Here is a 27676-nt window from a genome sequence, read left to right as displayed (position 1 = left end):
GGCTCCCACCTGCAACTGCAGCAGGTCCGACACCCCGAATATTGGCCCCTGGGGACCAGGCACCAGATTCACATGCAGGATCGCCGACATGGTGCTGAAAAACGACTCCCAAAATTTCTCCAACTTCGGGCAGGACTAGAACATGGGCACATGATTAGCCGAGCCCCTCCCACACCATTCAGAAGTATCCTCTACCCCCTCGAACAGCCGGCTCATCCTTGACTTGTCAAATGCACCCTGTGCACTACCTTCAACTGTATCAACCCCAGTCTCGCGCATGAGGTTGAGCCGTTCACCCTCCGCAGCTCCTCACACCACAGTCTCTCCTCCAGCCCCCATCCCCAACTCCTCCTCCCACCTGGCCGTAACTCCCTCTAGAGACAGTTTCATCCTCCCATAAATTGCCGAGATGACCCCACCTTTCAATCCCATTACCGACAACACCACCTCCAACAATGAGAAGGCAGGCGGTATTGGAAATGTCAGAAAAACCTTGCGAGCAAAGTCTGGCACCTGCATATACCGAAAACGCTCCTCCTGTGGAAACCCAAACTTCCCCCTCAGCTCCTCCAGCTTGCGAATTGCCCCTTCAAAAACAAATCCTTCATCCCTCTCTCTCTCTCTCTCTTCCCATCCCCGAAACCTCGCATCCATCCTCCCCGGATCGGCATCCGCCTCGACCCCACTCCCAACCTAAAGTGCTGCCGAAATTGCCTACCTCAACATTGTTAAGATTATTTGTCAAATCAACTGTCCCAATTTCAAAATTGACGACAGCAGATATTATCAAACTTAGATTTTGAAAACTACAGATACAAAGTTTGTTTGTTATAAACTAAAATATTTTAATTCACTTTGAAAAATGTTAAACACTGAGATTTTGATCTATTATTGCCTAATGTATGTAATATGCCAAGCACCTTAAAAATAAGAACGGGTGACTTTGAAATGCTGATATAATTTCAAGAATTAAACTAACGTAATTGGCTTGTCAGTTTGAAGTGTTTGGAAAATTATAGCCTCCACTTCAGCTCCCCTTCTGTCTAGAGTTAGAAATATTTTGGTACTTTCTGAAAAGGCAGATCTGTTACTTTTTGTATGTCTGCCACAAAAGAAGCTCACGTGTTCATCATAAATCGTAGTGATTTCAATATTTTGGCTTTGCCTTGGCCATCTAAAGTGTTTAGCATAATGTTACGATTAGTCAGGACCAATCCTCTGGTTGCTTTTGAGCTGATATTGCGTTGTAGTTGTGCATTCCTTGCAGATTGTGATTACTTAGAGCTGAGAAGATTTTCTTGTCCGTTAAGAGGCAATTGGTTTCTTTCTATTTGGCGAGCTTCAAGTTGCGGCTGTGTCTATTTTTCTTCTGCTGCAGTACAGTAACATATGTTGTAACTTGCCCACAGATTTGCAGTAGTTTATTATAATCCCCTGATCTCTATCATCCAATCTGTTTTAGCATTTCATTGTACCCTAATTTCTGTTTGTAATCTGATTAGCAGCGCGAGCTGCTGTAAACGGCAACCTATTGCCGAGCCTATTCCCTCGTCTGTCGCTGGCTTGAAAGCTTCAGTCCTGTGCTGCTCGATGAAAACTCCCCACACATTACTGTGCAGACGGGCCTAGCTTTGTGCCTGGTATAAAATTAACCACTACTTGTCACTTGAAACGTTGGATCCTGCAAACATGTTCAGAAATCAGTGGATTGCTGGTTATGCACGAACAGTGACATACTGTAGTCAAGGTAAGTACGAAAAATGTATTGTGAAGCAAACATCGTTAAAGTGCCCTTGCCTGTATTCTCTCCTCTCTCTCTCATTTCTCTCGCCTTCCCCCTCCCTCTTCCTCAAGGGCACTAGGAAACAATAGACATATACATTAACTTAGAAATCTAGGCATACACTTTATCAGCAGTGAGCATACCTTGTATCTAATTCTGTTCCAAGTGTTTAATTCTGAATTTGTAGATCCATTGTCTTATTAAAGATTGGCTCTCTGCTTTTGTGGAAATAGGGGGAGGGGAATTAGTTATCTTTTGTGTACAGTGTATGAACGAGAGTTGAATAAGATGTAAGTATTACTCGCATTACTTGAATTCTGCACAAAGCCAGCTTATTCTAAAGAAAGGAATATCTATTATTGCGCTAAAATGGGGCAATTAATTCAGCAGTAAATTGTGTAAAGTGCTATAAAGAAAGCAGCTGAATGAAAGGACAATCAAAATTTTCTGGAATCCATCTGGTCTATCTGTGCATTTATCTACATGTGTTCGTGTACGTAAGTACATACATGTTTTGTGTGGGCATATTGCTGCATGTATATTTGCACTACCTAGTCTCTACAATAATAGATTTGCCATATTTTGTTGTCGATGCCAAAACCCTTCCCCTTCCAAGATCTTAATCAAAGTTTGGTTTTGATTCATTTTGTTCACTCTGCACTGTTCCTTGGCCTGGCTGCCTGTTAAGTCAGGGGAATTTTGTAAGAATGGGCAATCAAGATTGAATTGGGAATTAGAAGCAAGGCATAATCTGAGATGTAAATTAGGAAATGAAGGATGAGTTATTTTGTTCTCTAGCTGTATATTGGATGAATTCTAGTGTTTGACTTTGTTAAAATTATGTTCCCATAAATCTAAAAAGTTGCTGTACAGAAATTAGCTTTTGTGCCCAGGATTCTGGCTATTCTGAACCAGTATGTACTATACCTAACAAACAAACTGTGCCTATCATCTGTTAGACTGTCCCATAGCCATTTAATCTCCATGAGGTTTTGCTCTGGAAGGGGGAGAGTGCGAAACAACTTCTTAATCAATTGGACTGAGGATTGTGAAATGAAAGGATAATATCTGAACCAGGTAGTATAACTTTGAATAGTGCATTCAGTGCCAAATAAGGTACAGGGAGCTAAATAAAAGTGGGAAAGAAAGATTGGATTGTAAGAGGAGAAAAGAGACAAAAGAAAAATAAAGCAAGAAAATGTAATTAATAACAATTAAAAGCTGAAGGAATGAGACTTGTAATAGTTTGTTTTCAAAGCCATAGAAGTTAAGACTTGTCATGCTATTGAAAAGGGTGTTCAGAGCAAAACTGTTAAACCCTGACTTTCCATTGTGAGTTTAATCCATATTTGCCATTCAAATAGAGGGAGTTCACTTTCTTTTAAAAACAATTTTGAGTACCCAATTTTTCCCCCTCCAATTAAGGGACAATTCAGCATGGCTGACCCACCTACCTTACACATCTGCACATCTTGGGTTTGGGCGTGAGCCCCACGCACACACTTGGAGAATGTACAAACTCCACCCATACAGGAGCCGCGATCAAATCTCGGCGCCGTGAGGTAGCAGTGCTAACCACTGTCCATCGTGCTGCCCCAAGAGGGACTTCATTTTGTTCCGTTCATTTACCTGTGAGCTGGGCAGTAAAGATGACATTATTTTGCAAACAGTGGAGGTGCATCTCAGCAGGAACTTACGGATTTTCATATTTAATCGCACTCCTAACTGCTTTCGCCAGAAGTTGCTATGCCACATGCACAGACCTAACGGTGACCATTAGCGTCATTGTTATTCTGATACAAAAATCTGGGCCACTATATTGCTTGAGGAAAGAAGCTGCTACCCAGTCAAATCTACTTTTAGCTGAATCCCAAGATGAACAGAAAAGTGTTTTTCCATGTGTTTTTTTTCATAACTGTTTTGTGTCAGTTGACAACTGAAGTACTGCAAGTGAACATCTGGACAGTTTTGGTGCATAGTAATGTAAGCTTGTTTATGAATCTGAATCTTTGCATGTATTAATACAGTCTGGTCTGTAATATTTTGTTAACTTATTTGTGACCTAGAGTACTCGTGTGTTTGCATAAGGTTTAATTTTTCCTTTCTTTCTCACAATATTCAGAGGTTGAGAATTGAGATGTATCCATATTCCGTGGTTAAACCCCTTTAAAGATGTTGCCAAAAAAAGCGGTAAAAGAAAATGAAAGATTTGCATTTGTATAACACCTTTCACAATCGAAAGATGTCCCAAAACACACTCCAGCCAACGAAGTACTTTGAAAGTGTAGTCTTTGTGGTGTTGCAGGAAATGCGGCAGGCATTTTGCAGCTGACACACCAAGCAAACCGCAATTAGCTAATGACCAGATATTTTTTTTTGTGATGGTGGTTGAGAGATGGACATTGGCCAAGACCCTTGGCAAAACTCTCTGTTTTTCTTTAATGAGCGTGTGCATCCAGCTGAGAGGGCAGAAGGTACCTCAGTGTCTCATTTTAATGTCTCGTCTGAAAGACGGCATGTCCTCAGTATCACACTGGAATGGCAGACTAAATAACATACAAAGCAACCGGAGTTGGACTTGAAACTAAAACTTTCTGACGGAGGGCAAAGACCTCTCTCAATTTTCTTTCTTGTGGGCACCTGTTTATATCACTCATTGCATGTGTGGTATCTAAAAGAAGAAGGAATGGCGGTACAATGGCTTCTGATCAGTCTGCACCGTTCCTTCAGGATTGCTGCATGGGCCATTCATGCGCGGAGCTTAGCGGAAACATTGGGCAAGACCCTAACTGCTCACCCACAATTGTGAAAATCTGAAATTTTGCTGCAAAATTACTCGGTGTTTATGTTAAGCTGCTTTGTTAACTTTCTGCTTTGTTCAGAGAATCGGTGTTGATGCAAGAGGTGGTACTGCTTAAGTTGGTAAATACGGGAAGGAGGCCTCAGCTGTAGAAATACAATTGGGACATCTTGCACAGCGCCATTCAGCAGTTTGAAAAAGCTAAATTGCAGAATTACTAGTTGTGACTTAGCTTTCCCGAAACGAGCTGACAGGATTGGCTTTTCTTTTGCATAAATGTTTGGTGATCCAGTCAGCTCTATGGGGTGGCATGGTGGCACAGTGGTTGGAACTGCTGCCTCACAGCGCCAGGGACCCAGGTTCAATTCCCACCTTGGGTGATTGTGTGAAGTTTGAACTTTCTCCCCATGTCTGCGTGAATTTCCTCTGGGTGCTGCGGTGCCCTCACACAGTCCACGAATGTGCAGGTTAGGTGGATTAACCATGCAAAAATTAGCCCTTAGTGTACAAAGATGTATGGGTTAGTTGGGGTTACGGGTCTCGGGAGTGTACCTAGGAAGAATGCTCTTTCAAGAGGGTCAGTGCAGACTCGATGGGGCGAATATCCTCCATTGCACTACAGCAATTCTGTGAAATTCCTAAACCATCTCTGGTTCTGCCCTGAACCAGCAGCCAATAGGATTACAATTGGTTAATTCACCATCAAACACTCCAGAGACTGACCCATGTTAGAATGGTGTGACATAGCATTGGGGGCCAGTTAGGTCAGTTGGCTGGATGGCTGGTTCATAATGCAGAGCGACACCAATAGTGCAGGTTCAATTCCTGTACCAGCTGAGGTTATCCATGAAAGCCCCGCCTTCTCAACCTTGCCCCTCACCTGAGACGTGGTGCCCCTCAGGTTAAATCGCCACCAGTCAGCTCACTGTCAAAAGGGGAGAGCAGCCTATTGTCCTTTGGGTCTACGGCGACTTTCATTTCATTTCATAATTCTAACAGCGGTGGGGCTTGACCCAGTGTTACTGTGGGGCAGTACTGTTCTATGCTGGTGGTGTACTGCCGCCTTGAACTGCTGGAGTCCAAGTTGGGTAAGTACATCTACAATGCTGCTGGGGAGGGAGTTCCAGGAATTTGATCCAGCGACTACGAAGGAACAGTGATGTATTTGTAAATCAAGTCTATGTGTGACTTGGAGGGCAACTTGCAGATGGTAGTGGTATTCTCATGTGTTTGCTGCCCGTGTCCATCTCGATGACAGAGGTCATAGGTGTGAGGTAGGATAATTTCTTTCATACTTGGTGCGTTTTAGTAAGTCTCACTCTTGGTAGTTCCCAGCTGGCTTTAGTTGATCACCTGATATCCTGAACGGTTAATCGACAGGGAATAAGGTTCAGCAGGTACTTTATACTACCCCCCCCCCTTTATTTTTATGGGGTTGGGTAATCCTGATAACTATGTTTTTTTTAATTAATTGTGTACACCATCATTCTTTCCTGATGTTGAGATGGAAAATGCTGGACTATCTTTTCATCCTCACGTTAGATTCCCTCTTCTTTGCCCGTGGGTGTCAAAATTAAGCTGAACAGAGCAAGATAAAACCTATTCCAATGGCATGATTCAGGATTGTCAGGAACCACTTGTTGCAAATCTGCTGCCGACGAGTAAGTTGCAGTCAGTAAGCATCATTATTACAAGTCAGTGTTGTTAGCATACTCGTTTACCTTGAGTTTTAATGATGTGGAGATGCCGGTATTGGACTGGGGTGAGTACAGTGAGAAGTCTTAAACCAGGTGAGGAAGGAGAATTCACCTGAGGAAGGAGCTGTGCTCCGAAAGCTAGTGATTTGAATCAAACCTGTTGGACTTTTAACCTGGTGTTGTAAGACTTCTTATTCAGTTTTATTGCAAGTGTTACAATTCAATTTGATGTCATGTTTGCAACGCTGATTCAAAACATGATACCATGGTCGATAGTTTCTGCTTTGGGTACAATATGGGTTGAAATTACACTCTCGCACTAGTTTTAAGTGTTTTTCTCCCTATAGTTTCCACTCCTGTATTTGCATATCACCAAACAATACAGCTTCTATGAATGGCGACAATCAGGCAGCGTTTTAGAAAGCAATTTGAAAAAGATACATTTTCTTTAAACATGTTCCTTGATATATTTAAGAACAGTAATGTGGTTCCATTTTATTAATTCAGGGAGACAGTGGCATCGTGGTATTGTCGCTGGACGAGTGATGCAGAGACCCAGAGCCATGCTCTGGGGACTTAGGTTCAAATCCCGCCATGGCAGACGGTGTAATTTCAATTCAATAAAAATCTGGAATTAAAAGTCTAAAGGTGAACCCACTGTTGATTGCTGTAAAAACCAATCTGGTTCACTAATGTCCTTTAGGGAAGGAAATCTGTTGTCCTTACCTGGTCTGACCGATAAGTGACTCCAGACCCACAGCAATGTGGTTGACTGTTAGATGCCATCAGCGATGGGCAATAAATGCTGGCCCAGCCAGCAATGCCCACATCCCATGAACAAAGTTTTTTAAAATACTTCTGAAAATAGGTGCAATAAATTAGTGCAATATTTCACTGAAATTATTATTCACTGGGTTTAACCTTCTATGAACGAGAGGTCATAGTCTTGGGATAAAATGTAGCAATTTTAAAACCAGAGTTGAGGAGAAACTACTTCTCCCAAAGGGTTGTGAATCTGTGGAATTTGCTACCCCAGAGTGCGGTGGATGCTGGGATAGTGAGTAAATTTAAGGAGGAGTTAGACAGAGTTTTAATTGGTAATGGGTTGAAGGGTTATGGTGAACCAGCAGGGATGGTGGAGTTATGACCAGGATGAGATCCGCCATGGAACAGACTCGATGGGCCAAATGGCCTAATTTTGCTCCTGTGTCTTATGAACTTATGAAATTCCTCGATTTGTTTGTGTTGGTTTGGCCAATTTCCGACAAACTTCAGCTGCTAAACCAGTGAAACTCCCCAGACTCCTGTCCCGTCTAATTTTGCATGAGCATTTTGTATGTTATATAGTCTTTAAAAGACTGAAAGAAGTCAGTCTTCTTTACAAACTTAAATATAATTTTGTAAAATTAGCTTGCAGCACTTTGGTGCTGGATGCCTTAGCTGTGCTCTCAGGAACTCTATGCATTAAACAGATGTTCATACGTAATTTAGATGAAAATATTTCATTGCACTTAATGTGTTTAATGTCCTTTCCTCCCGGGTTTTCCACTCCTAGATTCTTGAGTATCGTATATCATTGTTTTGATGACAACTTGCTCCCAAACAAGCTTCTGGCGGTGCTGCTTTGTATCAGACTGCTGGGTAGCATATGGTAGAAAAAGTGATTTTCTCTATTCCAGTTGAGCAGTACCAGCTTTCCATCCACTCTTTGCTTCCTCATTAGTGTAACCAAGTTCAGGTGTCTGCCATATACAAAGCGTGTGTGTGTGTTCTGTCCATTTCTTTTCCTTCCCCTCCCGCCGCTCCAAGGGAAGGATTCTCAGTGCCCCTGCATCCATTCCCTGGTTAAAAAATTGTTAATGCAGTTTCTAGTTCCACGCACAAAATGTGAATTGCATATGATCTATAAGCCTACATCACCACCAGACTAAGTGATGTTATGTGAGGAATATCTTCATGTGACACTAAACTGCAGTGCAGATAACATGCAAACCTCGCAGATTAGTCTTTCAATGCATGGAAGTTTTGAAAGCGCACCATTTTCATTTTCAAGTAACACATTCTCTTATGTATTAAATGTTATGTTGGGGCAATGTTCCCTTTAACAGGTGAGTCATGTGAGCATTGCTGACATCATGAGGCAGGTGCACAACCTTTAGGCCCAGCCTTTGTATTTAAGCCTGTGAGATTGCCAGCACAAGACAAATAAAAACCCTGCCTGTTGAGTTACAGCAATCCACAAGTTGTATATTCTTTGGTTCCAACTGTGACCCAGTCGGTTGCATGGTAGCACAGTGGCTAGCACTGTTGCTTCACAGCTCCAGGGTCCCAGGTTCGATTCCCGGCTTGGGTCACTGTCTGTGTGGAGTCTGCACATTCGCCCTGTGTCTGCGTGGGTTTCCTCCCACAAGTCCCGAAAGACGTGCTGTTAGGTAATTTGGACATTCTGAATTCTCTCTCTGTGTACCCAAACAGGCGCCAGAATGTGGTGACTCGGGGATTTTCACAGTAACTTCATTGTAGAGTTAATGTAAGCGTACTTGGTTCCGGTTGCGGCTATGCCTGGGTAGGTCGCATGTTCGGCAGCTCCCGCCAAGAACGGACTTTTGGGCCCTTTGAGGTGCCCCAATGGCACTTGGACGACAATTCCCGGTGTGGAAGGTAGCAGTAAGGTTCTCCCAGCACTGTATGGAGTGGACCAGGAGTGGAGCGATTTATAAAAAAAAAAAAAGTGGTTTTGGAGCAGAGAGGAGAGCGGGTGTGGAAAAGTAAGATGGCGGCGGATGGAGACTAGGCAGCGTGGTCACGGGAGCAGCAGGAGTTCCTGAAAAGCTGCTTTGCTGAGCTGAAAGCAGAAATGCTGGCCCCAATGAAGGCGTCGATAGAAAAGCTGGTGGAGACCCAGGAGGCCCAAGGGGCAGCGATTCGAGAGGTGCAGCAGAAAGCCTCTCAAAACGAGGACAAGATTCTGGGCCTGGCGGCGAAAGTGGAGGCGCACGAGGCGCTGCACAAGAAGTGGCAGGGAAAGTTAGAAGACCTGGAGAACAGGTCGAGGAGGAAGAATCTCCGGATTCTGGGTCTCCCTGAAGGGGTGGAGGGGTCCGACGTGGGGGTATATGTAGCCACAATGCTGAACACGTTAATGGGCACGGGAGCCTTCCTGCGGCCCTTGGAGCTGGATGGGGCTCAGAGTCCTGGCAAGGAGGCCTAAAGCCAATAAGCCGCCAAGGGCTGTAGTGGTGAGGTTTCACCGCTTCATGGACAGAGAGTGCGTCCTGAGCTGGGCGAATAAGGAACGGAGCAGCAGGTGGGAGAATACGGAGATCCGTATTTATCAAGACTGAAGTGCAGAGCTGGCTAAGAAGCGGGCAGGGTTCAACCGGGCCAAGGCGGTGCTCCACCGAAAGGGGGTGAAGTTCGGGCTGTTGCAGCCAGCGCGATTGTGGGCCACTTTTCAATATCGCCACCATTATTTCGATACACCGGATGAGGCGTGGACCTTTATACAAAACGAGATGTTGGACTTGAACTAAGGGTTTGATGTGGGGTTGGGTTTGTTTTTTCGTTCTTGTGTGGGAAAGCGGGGGAGTGGGAAGGCGTGAGTGAATGAAATGAAATGAAATGAATGAAAATCGCTTATTGTCACAAATAGGCTTCAATGAAGTTACTGTGAAAAGCCCCTAGTCACCACATTCCGGCGCCTGTTCGGGGAGGCTGGTACGGGAATCGAACAGTGCTGCTGGCCTGCCTTGGTCTGCTTTAAAAGCCAGCGATTTAGCCCAGTGTGATAAACCAGCCCCAGATGTGGATGTGATATGTCGGTTTGGTCTGTGGGCATCGGTACTGTTTTGCAGGGGCCGGTCCCCATGTGCGAAGGAGGGACGGGGGGGAGGGGGGGGGGCAGGAGGCCCTGGGTCGTGGGGAACTGCGGTGAGGTTGTAGGAGAAAGGAGCTGCGCCAAAGGGGGCGAGGCCAGCCCAGGTGGAAAACGCGGGCTTTTTCCCGCGCTGAGGATGGGGGGGCGGGGCCCGAGGGCAGCGACGGTGCTGGCGGGGTGCTCACATGGGCCTGAAGGAGGGGATGGGATGGGGATTCCACACGGGGGGTAGTTGGCAAAAGCGGGAGCGGCCGGGGTCAGCAGGAGTCAGCTGACTTACAGGAGTGCAATGGGGGGGAGCAAGGGGGCTGGACGGTGGTCTAGCGGGGGGTGGGGGGGAGAACTGGGTTGCTGCTGTACTGACCGAAGGGGAGCTGGAGATAAAAGGGAGAGTCGGGACGGAGGTTCGCCGCCTGGGGGACTGGAGTGTGCGGGGGGCGCGGGCACGTGGCTGGCCTAAGAAAGGGGCGGGGGGGGCGAGTAGCCCCCTGATCTGGCTGATAACATGGAATGTGAGGGCCTGAATGGGCCGGTCAAGAGGGCCCGGGTGTTCACGCACTTAAAGGGACTGAAGGCAGACGTTGTAATGCTTCAGGAGACGCATTTGAAGGTATCCGATCAGGCTGAGAAAGGAATGGGTAGGGCAGGTCTTTCATTCAGGGCTGGATGCGAAGAACAGAGGGGATGCAATACTGGTGGGGAAGCGGGTGTTGTTGGAGGCGCTGAATATTGTGGCGGATAATGGGGGTCGATACGTGATGGTGAGTGGTAGATTGCAGGGGACCCGGGTGGTACTGGTGAATGTGTATGCCCCGAATTGGGACGATGCAGGGTTTATGAAGCGCATGTTGAATCTGATCCCAGATCTGGAAGCGGGGAGCTTGATAATGGGGGGGGGGGGGGGGGGGGACTTTAATACGGTACTGGACCCAGCATTGGACCGATCCAGGTCAAGGACGGGTAAGAGGGGGGGGCACTAATCTTGATCAATTAGGCCAGTGGGCCGACGAATGGCAGATGGAGTTTAATTTAGATAAATGTGAGGTGATGCATTTTGGCAGATCGAATCAGGCCAGGACCTACTCAGTTAATGGTATGGCGTTGGGGAGAGTTATAGAACAAAGAGATCTAGGAGTACAGGTTCATAGCTCCTTGAAGGTGGAGTCGCAGGTGGACAGGGTGGTGAAGAAGGCATTCGGCATGCTTGGTTTCATTGGTCAGAACATTGAATATAGGAGTTGGGACGTCGTGTTGAAGTTGTACAAGACATTGGTACGGCCACACTTGGAATACTGTGTGCAGTTCTGGTCACCCTATTATAGAAAGGATATTATTAAACTAGAAAGAGTGCAGAAAAGATTTACTAGGAAGTTGCCGGGACTTGACGGTTTGAGTTATAAGGAGAGGCTGGATAGACTGGGACTTTTTTCCCTGGAGCGTAGGAGGCTGAGGGGTGATCTTATAGAGGTCTATAAAATAATGAGGGGCATAGATAAGGTAGATAGTCAACATCTTTTCCCAAAGGTAGGGGAGTCTAAAACTAGAGGGCATAGGTTTAAGGTGAGAGGGGAGAGATTCAGAAGGGCCCAGAGGGGCAATTTCTTCACTCAGAGGGTAGTGAGTGTCTGGAATGGGCTGCCAGAGGTAGTAGTAGAGGCGGGTACAATTGTGTCTTTCAAAAAGCATTTAGATGGTTACATGGGTAAGATGGGTATAGAGGGTTATGGGCCAAGTGCGGGCAACTGGGACTAGCTTAATGGTAAAAACTGGGCGGCATGGACTGGTTGGGCCGAAGGGCCTGTTTCCATGCTGTAAACTTCTATGATTCTATAAGAGGCCGGCTGCGGCCAAGTGCTAAGGGGGTTCATGGACTAGATGGGGGAGTGGATCCATGGAGGTTTGCCAGGCCGGTGGCCAGAGAGTTATCTTTTTTCTCCCATGTACACAAGGATTATTCACGGATAGACTTTGTGCTGAGTCGGGCACTGATCCCAAGAGTGGAGGGAACAGAATATTCGGCTATAGCGATTTTGGATCACGCCCCGCACTGGGTGGAGTTGGAGTTGGGGAGGAGAGGGACCAGCGCCCGCTGTGGTGCCTGGATGTGGGACTGTTGGCGGATGAGGAGGTTTGTGGGCAGGTCCGGGGGTGCATTCAGAGATACATAGAGGCCAATGATAATGGGGAGGTGCAGGTGGGTGTGGTTTGGGAGGCTCTGAAGGCAGTGGTTAGGGGAGAGCTAATTTCAATTAGGGCTCACAGGGAGAAGAGGGAGAGGATGGAGAGGGAGAGGTTGGTGCGGGAGATGGTAAGGGTGGACAGGAGCTATGCAGAGGCCCCCGAAGAGGGGCTGTTGAGGGAGCGACGGAGCCTCCATACGCAATTTGATTTATTGACCACGGGGAAGGCAGAGGCTCAGTGGAGGAAAATGCAGGGGGCGGTGTATGAGTACGGGGAGAAGGCGAGTCGGATGCTGCCGCATCAGCTACGTAAAAGGGAGGCGGCGAGGGAGATTGGAGGAATCCGGGATGGGGGGGGGGGAGGAATACGGTGCGGAGTGCGGTTAAAATAAATGAGGTATTTAGGGATTTCTATGGGGACCTGTACAAGTCAGAGCCCCTGGAGGGGGGAGAGGGAATGCGGCAGTTCTTAGATCACCTGAGGTTCCCGAGGGTGGAGAAGAGCAGCTGGCTGGCCTGGGGGCCCCGATGGGGCTGGAGGAGCTGGTTAAGGGATTGGGGAGCATGCAGGCGGCCAAGGCCCCGGGACCGGATGGGTTCTCGGTTGAATTTTATCGGAAGTTTGTGGATCTGTTGGGCCCATTGCTGGTGAGAACCTTCAATGAGGCGAGGAAGGAAGGGACTTTGCCGCCGACAATGTCTCGGGCGCTGATCTCGCTGATTCTCAAGCAGGACAAGGACCCACTGCAGTGCGGTTCATATAGGCCGATCTCGCTCCTTAACGTAGATGCCAAGTTGCTGGCGAAGGACCTCGCTTTGAGGATTGTGTCCCGGGAGTGATACATGAGGACCAGACGGGGTTCGTGAGGGGCAGGCAGTTAAATGCGAATGTGCGGAGGCTCCTGAACGTGATTATGATGCCTTCGGGGGTGGGGTTGGGGGGGGGGGGGTGTAGCGGAGGTGGTGGCGGCTATGGACGTGGAGAAAGCCTTTGATCGGGTGAAGTAGGAGTACCTATTGGAAGTGCTTAGCAGGTTGGGGTTTGGGGAAGGGTTCATAGGGTGGGTCAGGTTGTTATACAGGGCCCCGGTGGCGAGCGTGTCTATGAACCGGCGGAGATCGGAATATATCAGACTATACCGGGGGACGAGACAGGGGTGTCCCCTGTCCCTTTTGCTGTTCGCACGGGCAATTGAGCCGCTGGCCATGGCATTAAAGGGGTCTAGGAACTGGAGGGGGTTGGTCCGTGGAGGGGAGGAACACCGGGTGTCTTTATATGCTGATGACCTGTTGTTATATATTGCAGATCCAGTGGAGGGGATGGCAGAGGTCATGCGGATCCTTAGGGAGTTTGGGGACTTCTCGGGCTACAAGCTCAACATGGGGAAGAGTGAGCTCTTTGTAGTGCATGCAAGGGGCCAGGAAAGGGGGCTAGAGGAGCTGCCGTTGAAGAGGACGGAGAGGAGCTTTCGATACCTGGGTATCCAGGTAGCTAGGAGCTGGGGGGCCCTGCATAAGCTTAATTTGACACGGTTGGTGGACCAGATGGAGGAAGACTTTAGGAGATGGGATGTGTTGCCACTTTCCCTGGCGGGTAGGGTGCAGTCGGTCAAGATGACGGTCCTCCTGAGGTTCTTGTTCGTGTTCCAGTGCCTGCCCATCTTAATCCCCAAGGCTTTTTTCAAGCGGGTAAGCAGGAGTATTATGGGGTTTGTATGCGTGAGCACGACCCTGAGGGGGAAGATGGTGTTTCTGGAGCGCAGTCGGGACAGGGGCAGGCTGGTGCTGCCGAATCTGTGTGGTTCTTATTGGGCAGCTAATGTGGCGATGATCCGTAAATGGGTAATGGAGGGAGAGGGGGCGGGTGGAAGAGGCTAGAGGCAGCGTCTTGTGTGGGTACTAGCTTGGGGGCGCTGGTGATGGCACCGTTGCTGTTACCGCCAACGCGGTACACCACGTGCCCGGTGGTGGCGACGACATTGAAGATCTGGGGCAGTGGAGGCGACATAGGGGTGCGGTGGGGGCTTCAATATGGTCCATGATACGGGATAATCATAGGTTTGTGCCGGGCAGGATGGATGGGGGGTTCCTAAGTTGGCATCGGGCAGGAATTAAAAGGATGGGGGACCTGCTCATAGATGGGACTTTTACTAGCCTGGGGGCGCTGGAGGAGAAATTTGGGTTGCCTCCCGGAAACGCTTTTAGATATATGCAAGTGAGGGCATTTGTGAGACGGCAGGTGGGGGAATTTCCGCTACTTCCAGCACAAAGGATTCAGGACAGGGTGATTGTGGGTGTATGGGTTGGAGAAGGCAAGGTCTCGGCGATTTATCAGGAGCTGCAGGAAGCGGAGGAGGCCTCGGTCGAGGAGATGAAGAGCAAGTGGGAGGAGGAGCTCGGGGAGGAGCTGGATGAGGGTCTATGGGCTCATGCCTTGGGCAGGGTCAATTCCTCCTCCTCATGCGCCAGGCTCAGTCTAATACGGTTCAAAGTAGCACATAAGGCGCTTATGACAGGGGTGAGGATGAGTAGGTTTTTGGGGGCGGAGGACAGATGTGTGAGATGTTTGGGGAGCCCAGCGAATCACACCCATATGTTCTGGGCATGCCCGGCGCTGGTGGGGTTCTGGAGGGGCTTTGCGAGGGCTATGTCCAAAGTTGTGAACACCCGTGTCAAACCGAGCTGGGGGATAGCACTATTTGGGTTATTGGACGAGCCGGGAGTGCAGGAGCCGAAAGAGGCCAGAGTTCTGGCCTTTGCGTCCCTGGTAGCCTGGCGGAGGATCCTACTATTGTGGAGAGATGCAAAGCTCCCGAGCGTGGAAGCTTGGATCAATGACATGGCAGGGTTCATTAAGTTAGAGAGGATAAAGTTTGCCTTGCGAGGGTCTGTGCAGGGGTTCTCCAGGCGGTGGCAACCGTTCCTAGACTTTCTCGCGGAGCGCTAGGTGGAGGTCGAAACAGCAGCAACCCGGGGAGGGGGGGAGGGGTTATGTTTTTGTTAAAAGGGGGCGTTTCCCCCACTTTTGTATTTATTTGTTAAATGGGGTTAATCTATCTTTGTTTGATTTCCAATGTACAATTTTGTTTTTCTTTCTTTCTTTCAATCGAGGCAAAATACCCCGTGTGTTTGGTTGAAAATTTTGAATAAACATTTTTTCTTTAATGTAAGCGTACTTGTGACAATAAAAATTATTATTATTATAAATGGCCCAGTGCAGAATAAATTCAAATATGACCTTTTTGTTTTTTGATATATGATACATAAATCAAACATACTATAGATTATACCCTTAATGCCTTCTCAAATTTGATTCTCTTTTTTAGAGGGAAAATATATTTCCCTTCGGTTACCGATGTTGAAGGGTGGGAAGACCCAAATGACCACAGTACCCATTTGGCAAAATGCCATGTATATATGAGAGCGGCCTAGAATAATTTGTTTTTTGCTCCTAGTGAAAACCTTTCTGCGGGATTCTCCATCGGCAAGATCCTCCGCTTTGCAGTCGGGAAACCCGCAGGCGTGGGATGGTTACAATGGGAAAGCCCATTGGCTGGCTGCCAGAAAACGGGGCTAGCGGGTCAGAGAATCCCGCCCTTTATCTCGGCAATGCCAGAATCAGGTGTGCATGGGAACCTGAGCTGTGGTTCTTGCGTGGAGTAACATGCTGGCACACTCCTATACTACAGCACCATCAACAACCACCTCTGTTTGCATTTGTCATTTCCTCATTGCTATTTGAAGAATCTTGCTGTGTGCAAATCGGCTGCTTCGTTTCTTTACATAGCACAGTGATAGAATATGTATTGGAGCAAATACTATTCATTGCAGCTATTTTATCTTCCATTTTATTTGTTTAAACCTGAAGCTATATTTGTCTAAAATACTATGACAATTAATATTCAGGATATTGGTGTTGAAGATGCAACTAGTAATATTCAATAAATTATTTTTAACTATGCAAATGTGTTACAAGCTGAGTGGGCAGTGTTGAATATACAATGAAATACTTAATACACTTCCCCTTTTAGTCTTCATAGTTGATCTCAAGCTACATTCGGGTTGAATAGTCCATTATTGGAGGCAAATTGTGTTTGAGTAATTTGATTGTGCTGTTTAAAATCATGGAAGGGGTGGATGAGGGTAATGGAGTTGATGTTGTGGATATAGAACTTCAAAAGGCATTTAATTCTATTGTGTGATACTTTATCATTAGCAAAATTAAAGTCCATGACCCCATGCAGGGATATTAGTATATTCCTCCAGTCTGAAAAACACCCACTACTCTCTGCTCTAAAACAGAGAATAGTGGGTGTTTCCGGACTGGAGGAATATATGACAAAAAACTCAGAAGTTGCTAAAGTTTCTAAAACTTTGGTTAAGCCTCAACTGGAATATTATGTTTCATTCTGGTCACCAGACTTCAGGAAGGGCATCAGGGCCTTTGGGATGGTGTAAAAGGGATTTGCTACATCTGATACCAGAGGTAAAAGACTTCAGTCATCTAGAGAAACTGGAGTTGTTCTCCTTAGACCATGAAGGTTAAGAGGAGATCGCATTAAGGTGCTCAATAGTTTTGATAAGGTGAATAAAGAAAAGGTGAAACATATTAGGAAATTCTTCGATATTAAAGGCACCATACGAATGCAAGTTGTTTTTCCTTCTAAACTTTCAAATCGCATCCAGGGTTTGCTTTCTCCTTTTTTGGCTCGGGGACCATCTTCTGGATCACCTCCACGATAGTTTTCTATTATAACCTGCGTTGAAGCACAACATCTCTTTTCGGTGTCGGATGAGTACTAAATGTTGCCCAGGGCACAGAGCTCTACAGCCTTTCTTCTCTGAAATGTCACGGGGTATTTTGCCTCGATTGAAAAGGACGGAGGATCAGTTTACTGTCCAATCCAAAAGACTGCGCGACACTCCCTCAGATGTGTCAGCCTGATTGTGTTCAAGTCCATGGAGTTCTCAAAAAATAGTTCCATCAGTATCTGGTATGTCATAAATAAATATACCTCTTCTGAAGAGTTAAATTTACTTTAGTCCTGTACACTCCATAGGTATCTGTCTGTAATGTGCTTTATGTATCAAGCGCAGTGGTAGCACTGCAGTCTCACGGCACCAAGGTCCCAGGTTCGATCCCAGCTCTGGGTCACTGTCCATGTGGAGTTTGCACATTCTCCCCTTGTTTGCGTGGGTTGCGCCCACACAACCCAAAGATGTGCAAGGTGGGTGGATTGAACATGCTAAATTGCCCCTTACTCTAAAAAATGTTTTATTTTTTAAATGTATCACAAAATAACCTGAATTATATGTCAATATGATTCCAACAAATTATTCATAATGAGGAACTTTGGTCATGTACCTGGGAAAATCTGACCGCCACTCCTCCTCCTACCCATCTAAGTTCTCTCCCTCTTCAGCCACACACACACACACACATACACACACGTTTTCTCACCAATCACAGTATCTGCATGTTCCTAATAGAACTTGGTGATACCTGTCCACAATTAGTATTTTGCTGGTTTGAGACTGTCTGCACCTCTTATCCTATTCTGTTCAGTTTTTACATCTACCAGTTCCATGCTGTTTTCTACCTCGTGGGAGGTTTACTCTTTTTCAGTCTCTCCTTGCACCTCAGTCCCCTGATGTGAGTTATCATCATCTTCTCTGCAGGGCTCTTAAGTTCTCTTTTGTGTGCGTCTGTAACCAGAAATGTACCTATGGTGCAGTTTCACCAAAGCATATACCGTGGGAGTATGACTTTTTTTTTTAACTTGCATGTTTTTGGCAGTATAGTTCCGAATTGTATTGCCTTTGTTAATTGCTGCTTTGCAGTCATTGCACAGGGTAGCGCGTATAAGGCCTCTGAATATCACTCTTCACTTCATTCTAAAATGTTTCAACATCATTCTAGGATGTAGCCCATTTATTCATTCTGTGTGCAGTACTTTGCACCTGTCCATGCTGAATTTCATCTATCATTGTTTTGCTACCTACTTGAGCTTGGCCATCATTCTCTCCGCAATCAAGTAGCGACTGACTCACTAACTAAGCTCACGTATGGAGAATAGCAACTTGCCACTTGAATCTTTCAGCAAGTTTAATCTGAAACTTGAGTCTTGGTTTGGTATCATTTTTTTTTTAATATAAATTATATTTTTATTCTCCTTTTTCACATTTTTCCCAACTTTACACCCAACAGTGAACAATAATCAGTAACAAATGCAATGTCAATCCCCATATCAAAGCAAGGATCATTCTAAATTTTATATGAAATTCTAAATACAAATTTTTATTTTTTGTGGACCTCGACACACACACTTCATTTCCCAGCAACTCTTTGACCAAGCTGCTCCTGCTTTCTTTCCAAGGGTACAAGTGGCCCTAAACCCCTTTCCCATCTTATGCAAATGTCTCCTCGCATTTCTCTTCATCTTCATCGAATTCCCTTTCTTCCTTGACTTACCCTTCCGCCTTTGTCTTCCTCCTGTTCCTTGTCTTCCTTGGCTTCCCTATCCTCCTTGACATCCTCCTTCGCCCTGTCTCCGTGTCTTCCTCCCCTCCTTCCGCTTCTTCGCCCCTTCCCTCCGCGTCTTCACCCCCTCGCCCTGCGTCTTCGCCCCCTCCTTCCGCGTCTTCGCCCCCTCCTTCCGCGTCTTCGCCCCCTCCCTCCGCGTCTTCGCCCCCTCCCTCCGCGTCTTCCTTCGCCCCCTCCCTCCGCGTCTTCACCCCCTCCCTCCGCGTCTTCGCCCCCTCCCTCCGCGTCTTCGCCCCCTCCCTCCGCGTCTTCGCCCCCTCCCTCCGTGTCTTCGCCCCCTCCCTCCGCGTCTTCGCCCCCTCCCTCCGCGTCTTCGCCCCCTCCCTCCGCGTCTTCGCCCCCTCCCTCCGCGTCTTCGCCCACTCCCTCCGCGTCTTCGCCCTCTCCCTCCGCGTCTTCGCCCCTTCCCTCCGCGTCTTCCTTTGCCCCCTCCCTCCGCGTCTTTGCCCCCTCCCTTCGCGTCTTCCCCCTCCCTCCGCGTCTTCCCCCCCTCCCTCCGCGTCTTCCCCCCCTCCCTCCGCGTCTTCCCCCCCTCCCTCCGCGTCTTCGCCCCCTCCCTCCGCGTCTTCGCCCCCTCCCTCCGCGTCTTCGCCCCCTCCCTCCGTGTCTTCGCCCCCTCCCTCCACGTCTTCGCCCCCTCCCTCCACATCTTCGCCCCCTCCCTCCGCGTCTTCGCCCCCTCCCTCCGCGTCTTCACCCCTCCCTCCGCGTCTTCGTCCCCTCCCTCCACGTCATCGACCCTCCCTCCGCGTCTTCGCCCCCTCCCTCCACGTCATCGACCCTCCCTCCGCATCTTCCCCCCTCTCTCCGCGTCTTCCCCCTCCCTCCGTGTCTTCGCCCCCTCCCTCCACGTCTTCGCCCCCTCCCTCCGCGTCTTCGCCCCTTCCCTCTGCGTCTTCCTTTGCCCCCTCTCTCCGCGTCTTCCCCCTCCCTCCGTGTCTTCGCCCCCTCCCTCCACGTCTTCGCCCCCTCCCTCCGCGTCTTCGCCCCCTCCCTCCGCGTCTTCGCCCCCTCCCTCCGCGTCTTCGCCCCCTCCCTCCGCGTCTTCGCCCCCTCCCTCCGCGTCTTCGCCCCCTCCCTCCGCGTCTTCGCCCCCTCCCTCCGCGTCTTCGCCCCCTCCCTCCGCGTCTTCGCCCCCTCCCTCCGCGTCTTCGCCCCCTCCCTCCTCGTCTTCGCCCCCTCCCTCCTCGTCTTCGCCCCCTCCCTCCTCGTCTTCGCCCCCTCCCTCCGCGTCTTCGCCCCCTCCCTCCGCGTCTTCGCCCCCTCCCTCCGCGTCTTCGCCCCCTCCCTCCGCGTCTTCGCCCCCTCCCTCCGCGTCTTCGCCCCCTCCCTCCGTGTCTTCGCCCCCTCCCTCCGCGTCTTCACCCCTCCCTCCGCGTCTTCGCCCCCTCCCTCCGCGTCTTCGCCCCTTCCCTCTGCGTCTTCCTTTGCCCCCTCCCTCCGCGTCTTCGCCCCCTCCCTCCGCGTCTTCGCCCCCTCCCTCCGCGTCTTCGCCCCCTCCCTCCTCGTCTTCGCCCCCTCCCTCCTCGTCTTCGCCCCCTCCCTCCTCGTCTTCGCCCCCTCCCTCCGCGTCTTCGCCCCCTCCCTCCGCGTCTTCGCCCCCTCCCTCCGCGTCTTCGCCCCCTCCCTCCGCGTCTTCGCCCCCTCCCTCCGCGTCTTCGCCCCCTCCCTCCGCGTCTTCGCCCCCTCCCTCCGCGTCTTCGCCCCCTCCCTCCGCGTCTTCGCCCCCTCCCTCCGCGTCTTCGCCCCCTCCCTCCGCGTCTTCGCCCCCTCCCTCCGCGTCTTCGCCCCCTCCCTCCGCGTCTTCGCCCCCTCCCTCCGCGTCTTCGCCCCCTCCCTCCGCGTCTTCGCCCCCTCCCTCCGCGTCTTCGCCCCCTCCCTCCGCGTCTTCGCCCCCTCCCTCCCGTCTTCGCCCCCTCCCTTCCGTCTTCTCCCCCCCACCCTACGCATCTTCCCCCCCTCCCTCCGCGTCTTCCCCACTCCCTTCGCGTCATCCCCCTCCTCCCTCCGCGTCTTCGCCCCCCTCCCTCCGCGTCTTCGCCCCTCTCCCTCCGCGTCTTTGCCCCTCTCCCTCCGCGTCTTCGCCTCCCCCTCCCTCCGCGTCTTCGCCTCCCCTCCCTCCGCGCCTTCGCCCCCTCCCTCCGCGTCTTCGCCCCCCTCCCTCCGCGTCTTCGCCCCCCCTGCATCCGCGTCTTACCCCTCCCTCCGTGTCTTCCCCTATGTCATAACTCAACTCTAGTTCATATAATAAATGTCAACAGGCTATTTTACTGTTGAGGACATAACATTTAATCATGAGTAGTAACCTTGAATTATCTTTGTTCATTTTCTTTTCCTCCACTGCAGCTAATTATAACGCACCAACACCAACTGTTGCAGTAGCTGAGAGTTAACTTAGCCAGTAATGGCCAAAATTTGTATTTGTGTCCAGAACTTTGAACTTGAATTTAGAATTGTGTTCTTACAACTACATGATAACTAAATCCTAATTCTGTTTTGTATCCATAAAATATAGTTTACTTTCTGAATCTGTGCTAAAAATAAGAGTACCCTTCCAAGGACAAAGTTTTCCCATTTGAGGTGTGAAAGGAGGCAGGTCTGCTTTTGTCAGAAACCCACCTTGAGTTTTGGATTTTCCGAGGGGTGAATTGATATGGAGACAGATTACCTGCCAATTGAAAGCTAGTGGAGGCAGAAATGGAGGTGGGTTTCAGGCGTCTAATGTAGCTGTCACTGAGACTGCTGGTTGTCCAGAAGAAGAAAGCTTGTGCCAAAGCTTTCCACAGGGAAGTATGATGACACAGGAGTCAGCGGCATTGTACCCTTTAGGGGGAGGAGGAGGCATTGATATGAATGCAGAATGTGGGGCTTTTGGACACTGGGGAAAGCATCTGTCTGCGGTTTAAGGTGCTTTGGCTCAGAGTTATTGAGCTGGAGGCCAGCTATTGGATCTGTGTCCATTGGCGTCTCGGAGATCGAAAGATCTTTTTGAAACTGTAGCCATCTAAGATGGCCACCTGCAAAGGACATGGGAATTATGGCCAAACCAGGACTCAGATAGATACAGAGCCTATGTGTATCTGAAACACAGGTAATCAGACCTGATCGAAACCCCCCCCTCGTTTGCATTTTAATGGCCCATTTTCCCAGGACAATAGAACTCCAATCAAGCAAATGGTACAGCCACTCCATTTACTCAGAAAGCCCAACTTGCCAAGGTCAATGACCGCTAAGGACCTGTCCAGCCACCAAGGCACCCGCCCCTTTATTGGCCGAAATCGAAGAGAGTGATCAGAGCCCTGTCGAACTATTGGGTCCAAGGTTAAGGACCGCACCAAAGAGCGCGAAATCCCAGAGGGGTAAAAGAGGATACAGCCATGTGTTCTGTCTCTTTTGGATATGGCCTGTGCCAACCCAATCATAGCAGGAACAGCCAGCCAAGTTCAAGACCAACGATCACTACCTGACGGATGAGCCCAGCAGAGACAGAGCCACTTTCTTCGAACCAGTCAAGTGAAATCCAGATAAAGGCCTTATCCATTTGCACAGTGCCGGTCACCCTGAAGTTAAGTATAGGTTATTGTAGTTGATAGGTATAGTTTAACTCGTAGTAGATATTATGTTTGCATGTCGAGATAACTCTTGTGTATGTAAATAAACCATCTTTTGGACTAACTAACTGGTTGTGTGGTCATTTGATCGATGTAAGGAAAGGCTTGTGGTTCACCAACAGTATTAATATTAGCAACAAAACATACAGGGTCCTGAGGGCACTTGGCATGATGGATACTGAAAGGATGTTTCTCCTTGTGGTAGAGATTAGAACAAGGAGCACATTTTAAACATGAAGGGTCTCCCATTTAAGATGGAGATGAGAAGACATTTTTCCTCTCTGAGGTTATGAATCTTTGGAACCGTCTTCCCCAGAAAGTAGTGGAGGGAGGGTCAATGAATATTTTAAGGCAAAGGTAGATCGATTATTCACTAACAAAGGAGTCAAAAGATTATCGGGATGGCGGGAATGTGGAGTTGAGGCCATAATCTGATCAGACATGATCTTATTGAATGGCAAAACATGTTTGAGGGCCAAATGGCCTACTCCTGCTCCTAATCTGTAATTTCATACAGCATCTCACATGGATGATGCAATGGCATGCAGCCACCTATAAAATAACACCGAGGTCTGTACTAACGAGGATGCAGATGTCTGTGACCATCTGCTTCAAGAGTCACAGTCTCCTTTGGCACTGGTTTTCAGTCGTCAACGGGTCTCTTTGCCCTTGCCCCTAGTTCCTTTCGTCAGGATAGTGTCTCCTTCTACCTCGTGCCCCTTGTCCCTCTCATCTCTCCTTCTGATGCCCAGCATTCTGCCCTTCCTGTGCAGCTGCTCCTCATCTTCAGTGGCTTCAGTTGCTGAGGGTGTAGTACCCATTCCCAGCTGAATGCTTCCCGGTGCTCAGGTGGAGTTCAAACGGCCTTGATCACTGCTCTAATGCTCACACAATGTCAGGAGGATCTGAATAAAAACATGAAAAATGATCTTGGCCCAAGGCAAGGTTCTTCTTGCTGCCTCTTTCCCTGACCTGTGATTGGCTATTGCAGCTTTAACCTCGAAGGGATGAGCCATTCAAATCCTGGAAAACATTTTTGCTTTTTTAAACTCTTCTGGCCTCCATGACTTGCCCCGGACTGCGTCCTTGCATTCATGCACCTGACAACCTCTGATCCCCTCTGGGGAAAATTAGAAAAGGTTGTGGGAGAACGGCTGAAATAAGCTCAGTGTTGTTAATTGGACTCCTAATTGGTGCGGGAAGATTTGGACACCCTCCGGAGTATTGGGGGCAGCAGAAAAAGAGGTGGGGCTTCAGGCTGTGCAATGTTGCAGCCGATTTTGTTTTTTGACTGGCTCAGTCTGGGAGGGGAAAATCCAGACCCAAGTGTTCTTCAGCAGCTGCAATGTTTTCGCACACTATTTTCTGATTTGGTATTTTCACACCAATTAAAATCATGCAGGTGAAACATCACTTTCATTAATTTGAATGACATAGAATGTTCAACACAAAAGACAAATCTGAGGTATCTATGGAATTAATGTCAAATCAGGCAACCCACAGCATCCATTACAGAAAATCTAAATGAAAATGAAGGTTTTAAATGTGATAGAAGATTAAGTGCTAATGAAAGGACTGCCAGGGTGTGAGGCAAGGGAAGGGTGCGGAGAAAGAAAAGCAGGATTAATAGAAAACCATCTTCTTGCTAATTCAATAGAATTGACCACAGCTTTTAAGGGGAGACTGTTAATTTTATCCTAAGCTTGACTCAAGTTTTTACTTGCATACGCGAAGAATACTGGTGGAAAGGAGAAATATGATGAGGCAATGAAGGGAAGAATTAAACTTGATGCATTTTTCTTTGTTTCAGAGGTGGTGACAGAACATTCTATTGGACTTGGAAGAGGAATACTATTTCAAAAGAGGATATCAAGGTACAACATTTACATTTTTATGAACTGAACCCTCTTGAATCTTTTCCACATAACTTATTTTACTAACGTTGTTTTCTCATTTTTTTCTGTCAATTTCCTCTTCTCTTCTGAAGGTTATTCACTCTTTTTTTTCCGTGGTATGATTTTGCAGGCATTAGTTGCTCTCTGCTACTTGGCCAAATGGTTCTTTATCAAACTGGAGTTAACTTTGTAACTTGAGCTGAGTCATTCTTAACAGCTTGGGGTCACACAGTGGTTAGCACTGCTGCCTTACAGAGCCAGGGTCCTGGGTTTGATTCCGGCCTTGGATGGCTTTGTGGAATTTGCACATGTGGGTTTCCTCCTGGGTGCTCCAGTTTCCTCCCAAAGTCCCACGGTTAGGTGGGATTGCAGGGTTACAGGAATAGAGTGGGGGTTTACAGGGATAGGGCGGGGGCATGAATTTAGTTAGGGTAGCCTTTCAGAGGGTCGGTGTAGACTCGATGGGCTGAGTGGCCTCCTTCTGCACAGTAGGTATTCTGTGCTTTCATATGTAATTCCTGCTATTATTGTAAGGTAAAGATCACAGTCTGAAGAATTTGCTCTTCCAAGAATCCTGAATTTCCTTGTGAGTCAATCTTTTTAAAATTGAGATCCCAAAGTCTGGTTAATACTCTCCTCATAGGCATTGAGCTTCGTGGAGTCTTGATGGTTTCAAATTATGTGAACTTGCTGGTGTCCAAAGGAGTCCATTGTTTTGTTTTATTCATTCATGAGACATGGGTGTTGCCGGCTATGCCAGCATTTATTGCCCATCCCTAGTTGCCATTGAGGGGCAGTCAACCACATTTCCGTGGGTCTGGAGTCACATGTAAGGCAGACCAGGTAAGAACTGAAGATTTCCTTCCCTAAAGGAAATTAATGAACCAGAAGGGCTTTTACGACAATCGACAATGGTTTCATGGTAATCATTAGACTTTTAATTCCAGATTATTATTTTTTTTTTAAGGTTTTTCAATAATTTTTACAAAACGCTCCAAAAAGGAAAATAATACAAAGAAAACAGGGGCTGTTTAGCACGGCTAAATCGCTGGCTTTGAAAGCAGACCAAGGCAGGCCAGCAGCATGGTTAAATTCCCGTAACAGCCTCCCCGAACAGGCGCAGGAATGTGGCGACTAGGGGCTTTTCACAGTAACTTCATTTGAAGCCTACTTGTGACAATAAGCGATTTTCATTTCATTTCATTTCCCAGACCACATTCACCGACACCTCCCCATTATCATTGGGCTCCACATATCTTTGGATGCACCCCCGAACCCGCCCACAAACCTCCTCGTCCGCCAGCAGTCCCACATCCATTCGCCACAATGGGCGCTGGCCCCTCTCCTCTCCCAACTCCAGCTCCACCCAGTGCGGGGCGTGATCCAAAATCGAAATGGCCGAATACTCCGCCCCCTCCACTCGGGATCAGTGCCCTGCTTACCACAAAAAAGTTGATTTGTGAGTAGGCCTTGTGGACATGGGAGAAGAAGGAGAACTCCCTTGCCCTTGGCCTGGCAAACCTCCACGGATCCACTCACCCTATCTGATCCATAAACCCCCTCAGGACTTGGCCGCTGCCGGCCTCTTACCCGACCTCGACCTAGACCGATCTAGTGCCGGGTCCAGTACCGTGTTGAAGTCCCCCCCCCCCCCCCCCCCCCCCCCCCCCCCCGTTATCAGATTACCTGCCACCAGATCTGGGATCTGACTCAACATCCGCTTCATGAACCCTGCATCGTCCCAGTTCGGAGCATACTCATTCACCAGCTCCACCCGGGCCCCCTGCAGCCTGCCACTCACCATCACATATCGACCCCCTTTATCCGCCACAATACCCACCGCCTCAAATGCCACCCGCTTACTCACCAGGATTGCGACACCCCTGTTTTTCACGTCCAGCCCAGAGTGAAAAACCTGCCCCACCCATCCCTTCCTCAGCCTGGTCTGATCCGCGATCTTCAGGTGCGTCTCCTGTAACATGAGCTACGTCTGCCTTTAGCCCCTTTAAGTACGCAAACACCCGGGCCCTCTTGACCAGCCCATTCCAGCCCCTCACATTCCACGTTATCAGCCGGATCAGGGGGCTACTCGCCACCCACCCCCCCTGCCGACTAGCCATCTTTTTTAGGTCAGCCACGTGCCCGCATCTCCCGCACACTCCAGCCTCCCAGGCGGAGGCTCCCCGCCCCGACTCTCCCTCTTACCTTCAACTCCCCCTCAGTCAGCACAGCAGCAACCCAGTCCCGTCCCCCACCCCCGGCCAAGCAACTGCTTAACCCCCCTGCTCCCCCCATTGCACTCCCGTAAGTCAGCTGACTCCTGCTGACCCCGGCCGCTCCCGCCTCGGTCTCCGATTCCCCTATTGGATTCCCTCTCGCAGTCTCCAGCCCTCCCCCGACTAAAGTGAGGTGGCCAAAGTTTCCCCCCCTCTACTCCCCTATACACCAATGTGGACACCAAGCCAGCCCCGCCCCCCTCTTTTCGTGGGAAAAAGCCCGCGCTCCCTGCCTGGGCCGACCCCGCCCCCTGTGGCACAGCTCCTTCCACCTGCAGCCTCACCCCAATCCCTGAAGGCCCAGGGCCACAGGCCCACACAACCCGAAGAAAACGCGGGGGACAACCCCCACCCCCCCAAACAAGCCCACATTAAAAAAAAAACATTGCCCCCTCCCACTCCCCAGCACCCCCATAACATGCTACAAACCATTCATTTGAGTCCAACTTCTAATTTTTGATAAAGGTCCACGCCTCATCCGGCGTATCAAAATCGTGGTGACGGTCCTGAAACGTGACCCACAGCCGCGCCAGCTGTAACAGCCTGAACTTCACCCCCTTTCCGTGGAGAACAGCATTGGTCAGGTTGAACCCTGCCCGCTTCTTCGCCAGCTCTGCACTCCAGTACTGATAGATGCGGATTTCGGCATTCTCCCACCTACTGCTCCGCTCCTCCTTCGCCCATCGCAGGACCCACTCCCTGTCAGTGAGGCGGTGGAACCTCCCCACCACGGCCCTCGGCGGCTCATTCGGCCTCCTCGCCAGGACCCTGTGCGCCCCATCCAGCTCCAGGGACCTCGGGAAGGCTCCCGTGCCCAGCAGCGTACTCTGCATCGTAGCCACATACACACCAGCATCCGAGGTCTCCACGCCCTCAGGGAGACCCAGAATCTGCAGGTTCTTCCTCCTCGACCTATTCTCCAGGTCCTCGAACTTCTCCTGCCATTTTTTATGCAGCGCCTCGTGCACTTCCACTTGGACAGCCAGGCCCAGAATCTCATCTTCATTATCAGA

General features: G+C 49.1%; 1 protein-coding gene across 14 annotated transcripts in view; it reads left to right on the top strand.

Moving 5' to 3' along the window:
- The window catches only part of svila (supervillin a), a 433091-nt gene that overhangs the window by 169497 nt on the left and 235918 nt on the right, over positions 1-27676 (top strand). For 4 of the 14 annotated variants that reach the window (XM_072508365.1, XM_072508366.1, XM_072508367.1 and 1 more), the window contains one exon: positions 24303-24366. Coding sequence is in view for 10 of the 14 variants with exons in the window: in XM_072508363.1 (XP_072364464.1) it covers positions 1690-1747; positions 24303-24366 (122 nt within the window). In the remaining 4 variants the exon portion in view is untranslated. Of the gene's footprint in view, positions 1-1352; positions 1748-24302; positions 24367-27676 lie in introns of those variants that run through there. The other 10 variants (XM_072508364.1, XM_072508362.1, XM_072508361.1 and 7 more) reach the window with 6 other exon arrangements.

The sequence above is a fragment of the Scyliorhinus torazame genome, chromosome 6 (genome assembly GCF_047496885.1).
Source record: "Scyliorhinus torazame isolate Kashiwa2021f chromosome 6, sScyTor2.1, whole genome shotgun sequence".
NCBI lineage: Eukaryota > Metazoa > Chordata > Chondrichthyes > Carcharhiniformes > Scyliorhinidae > Scyliorhinus > Scyliorhinus torazame.
This window is presented reverse-complemented; position numbering and strand designations above follow the sequence as displayed.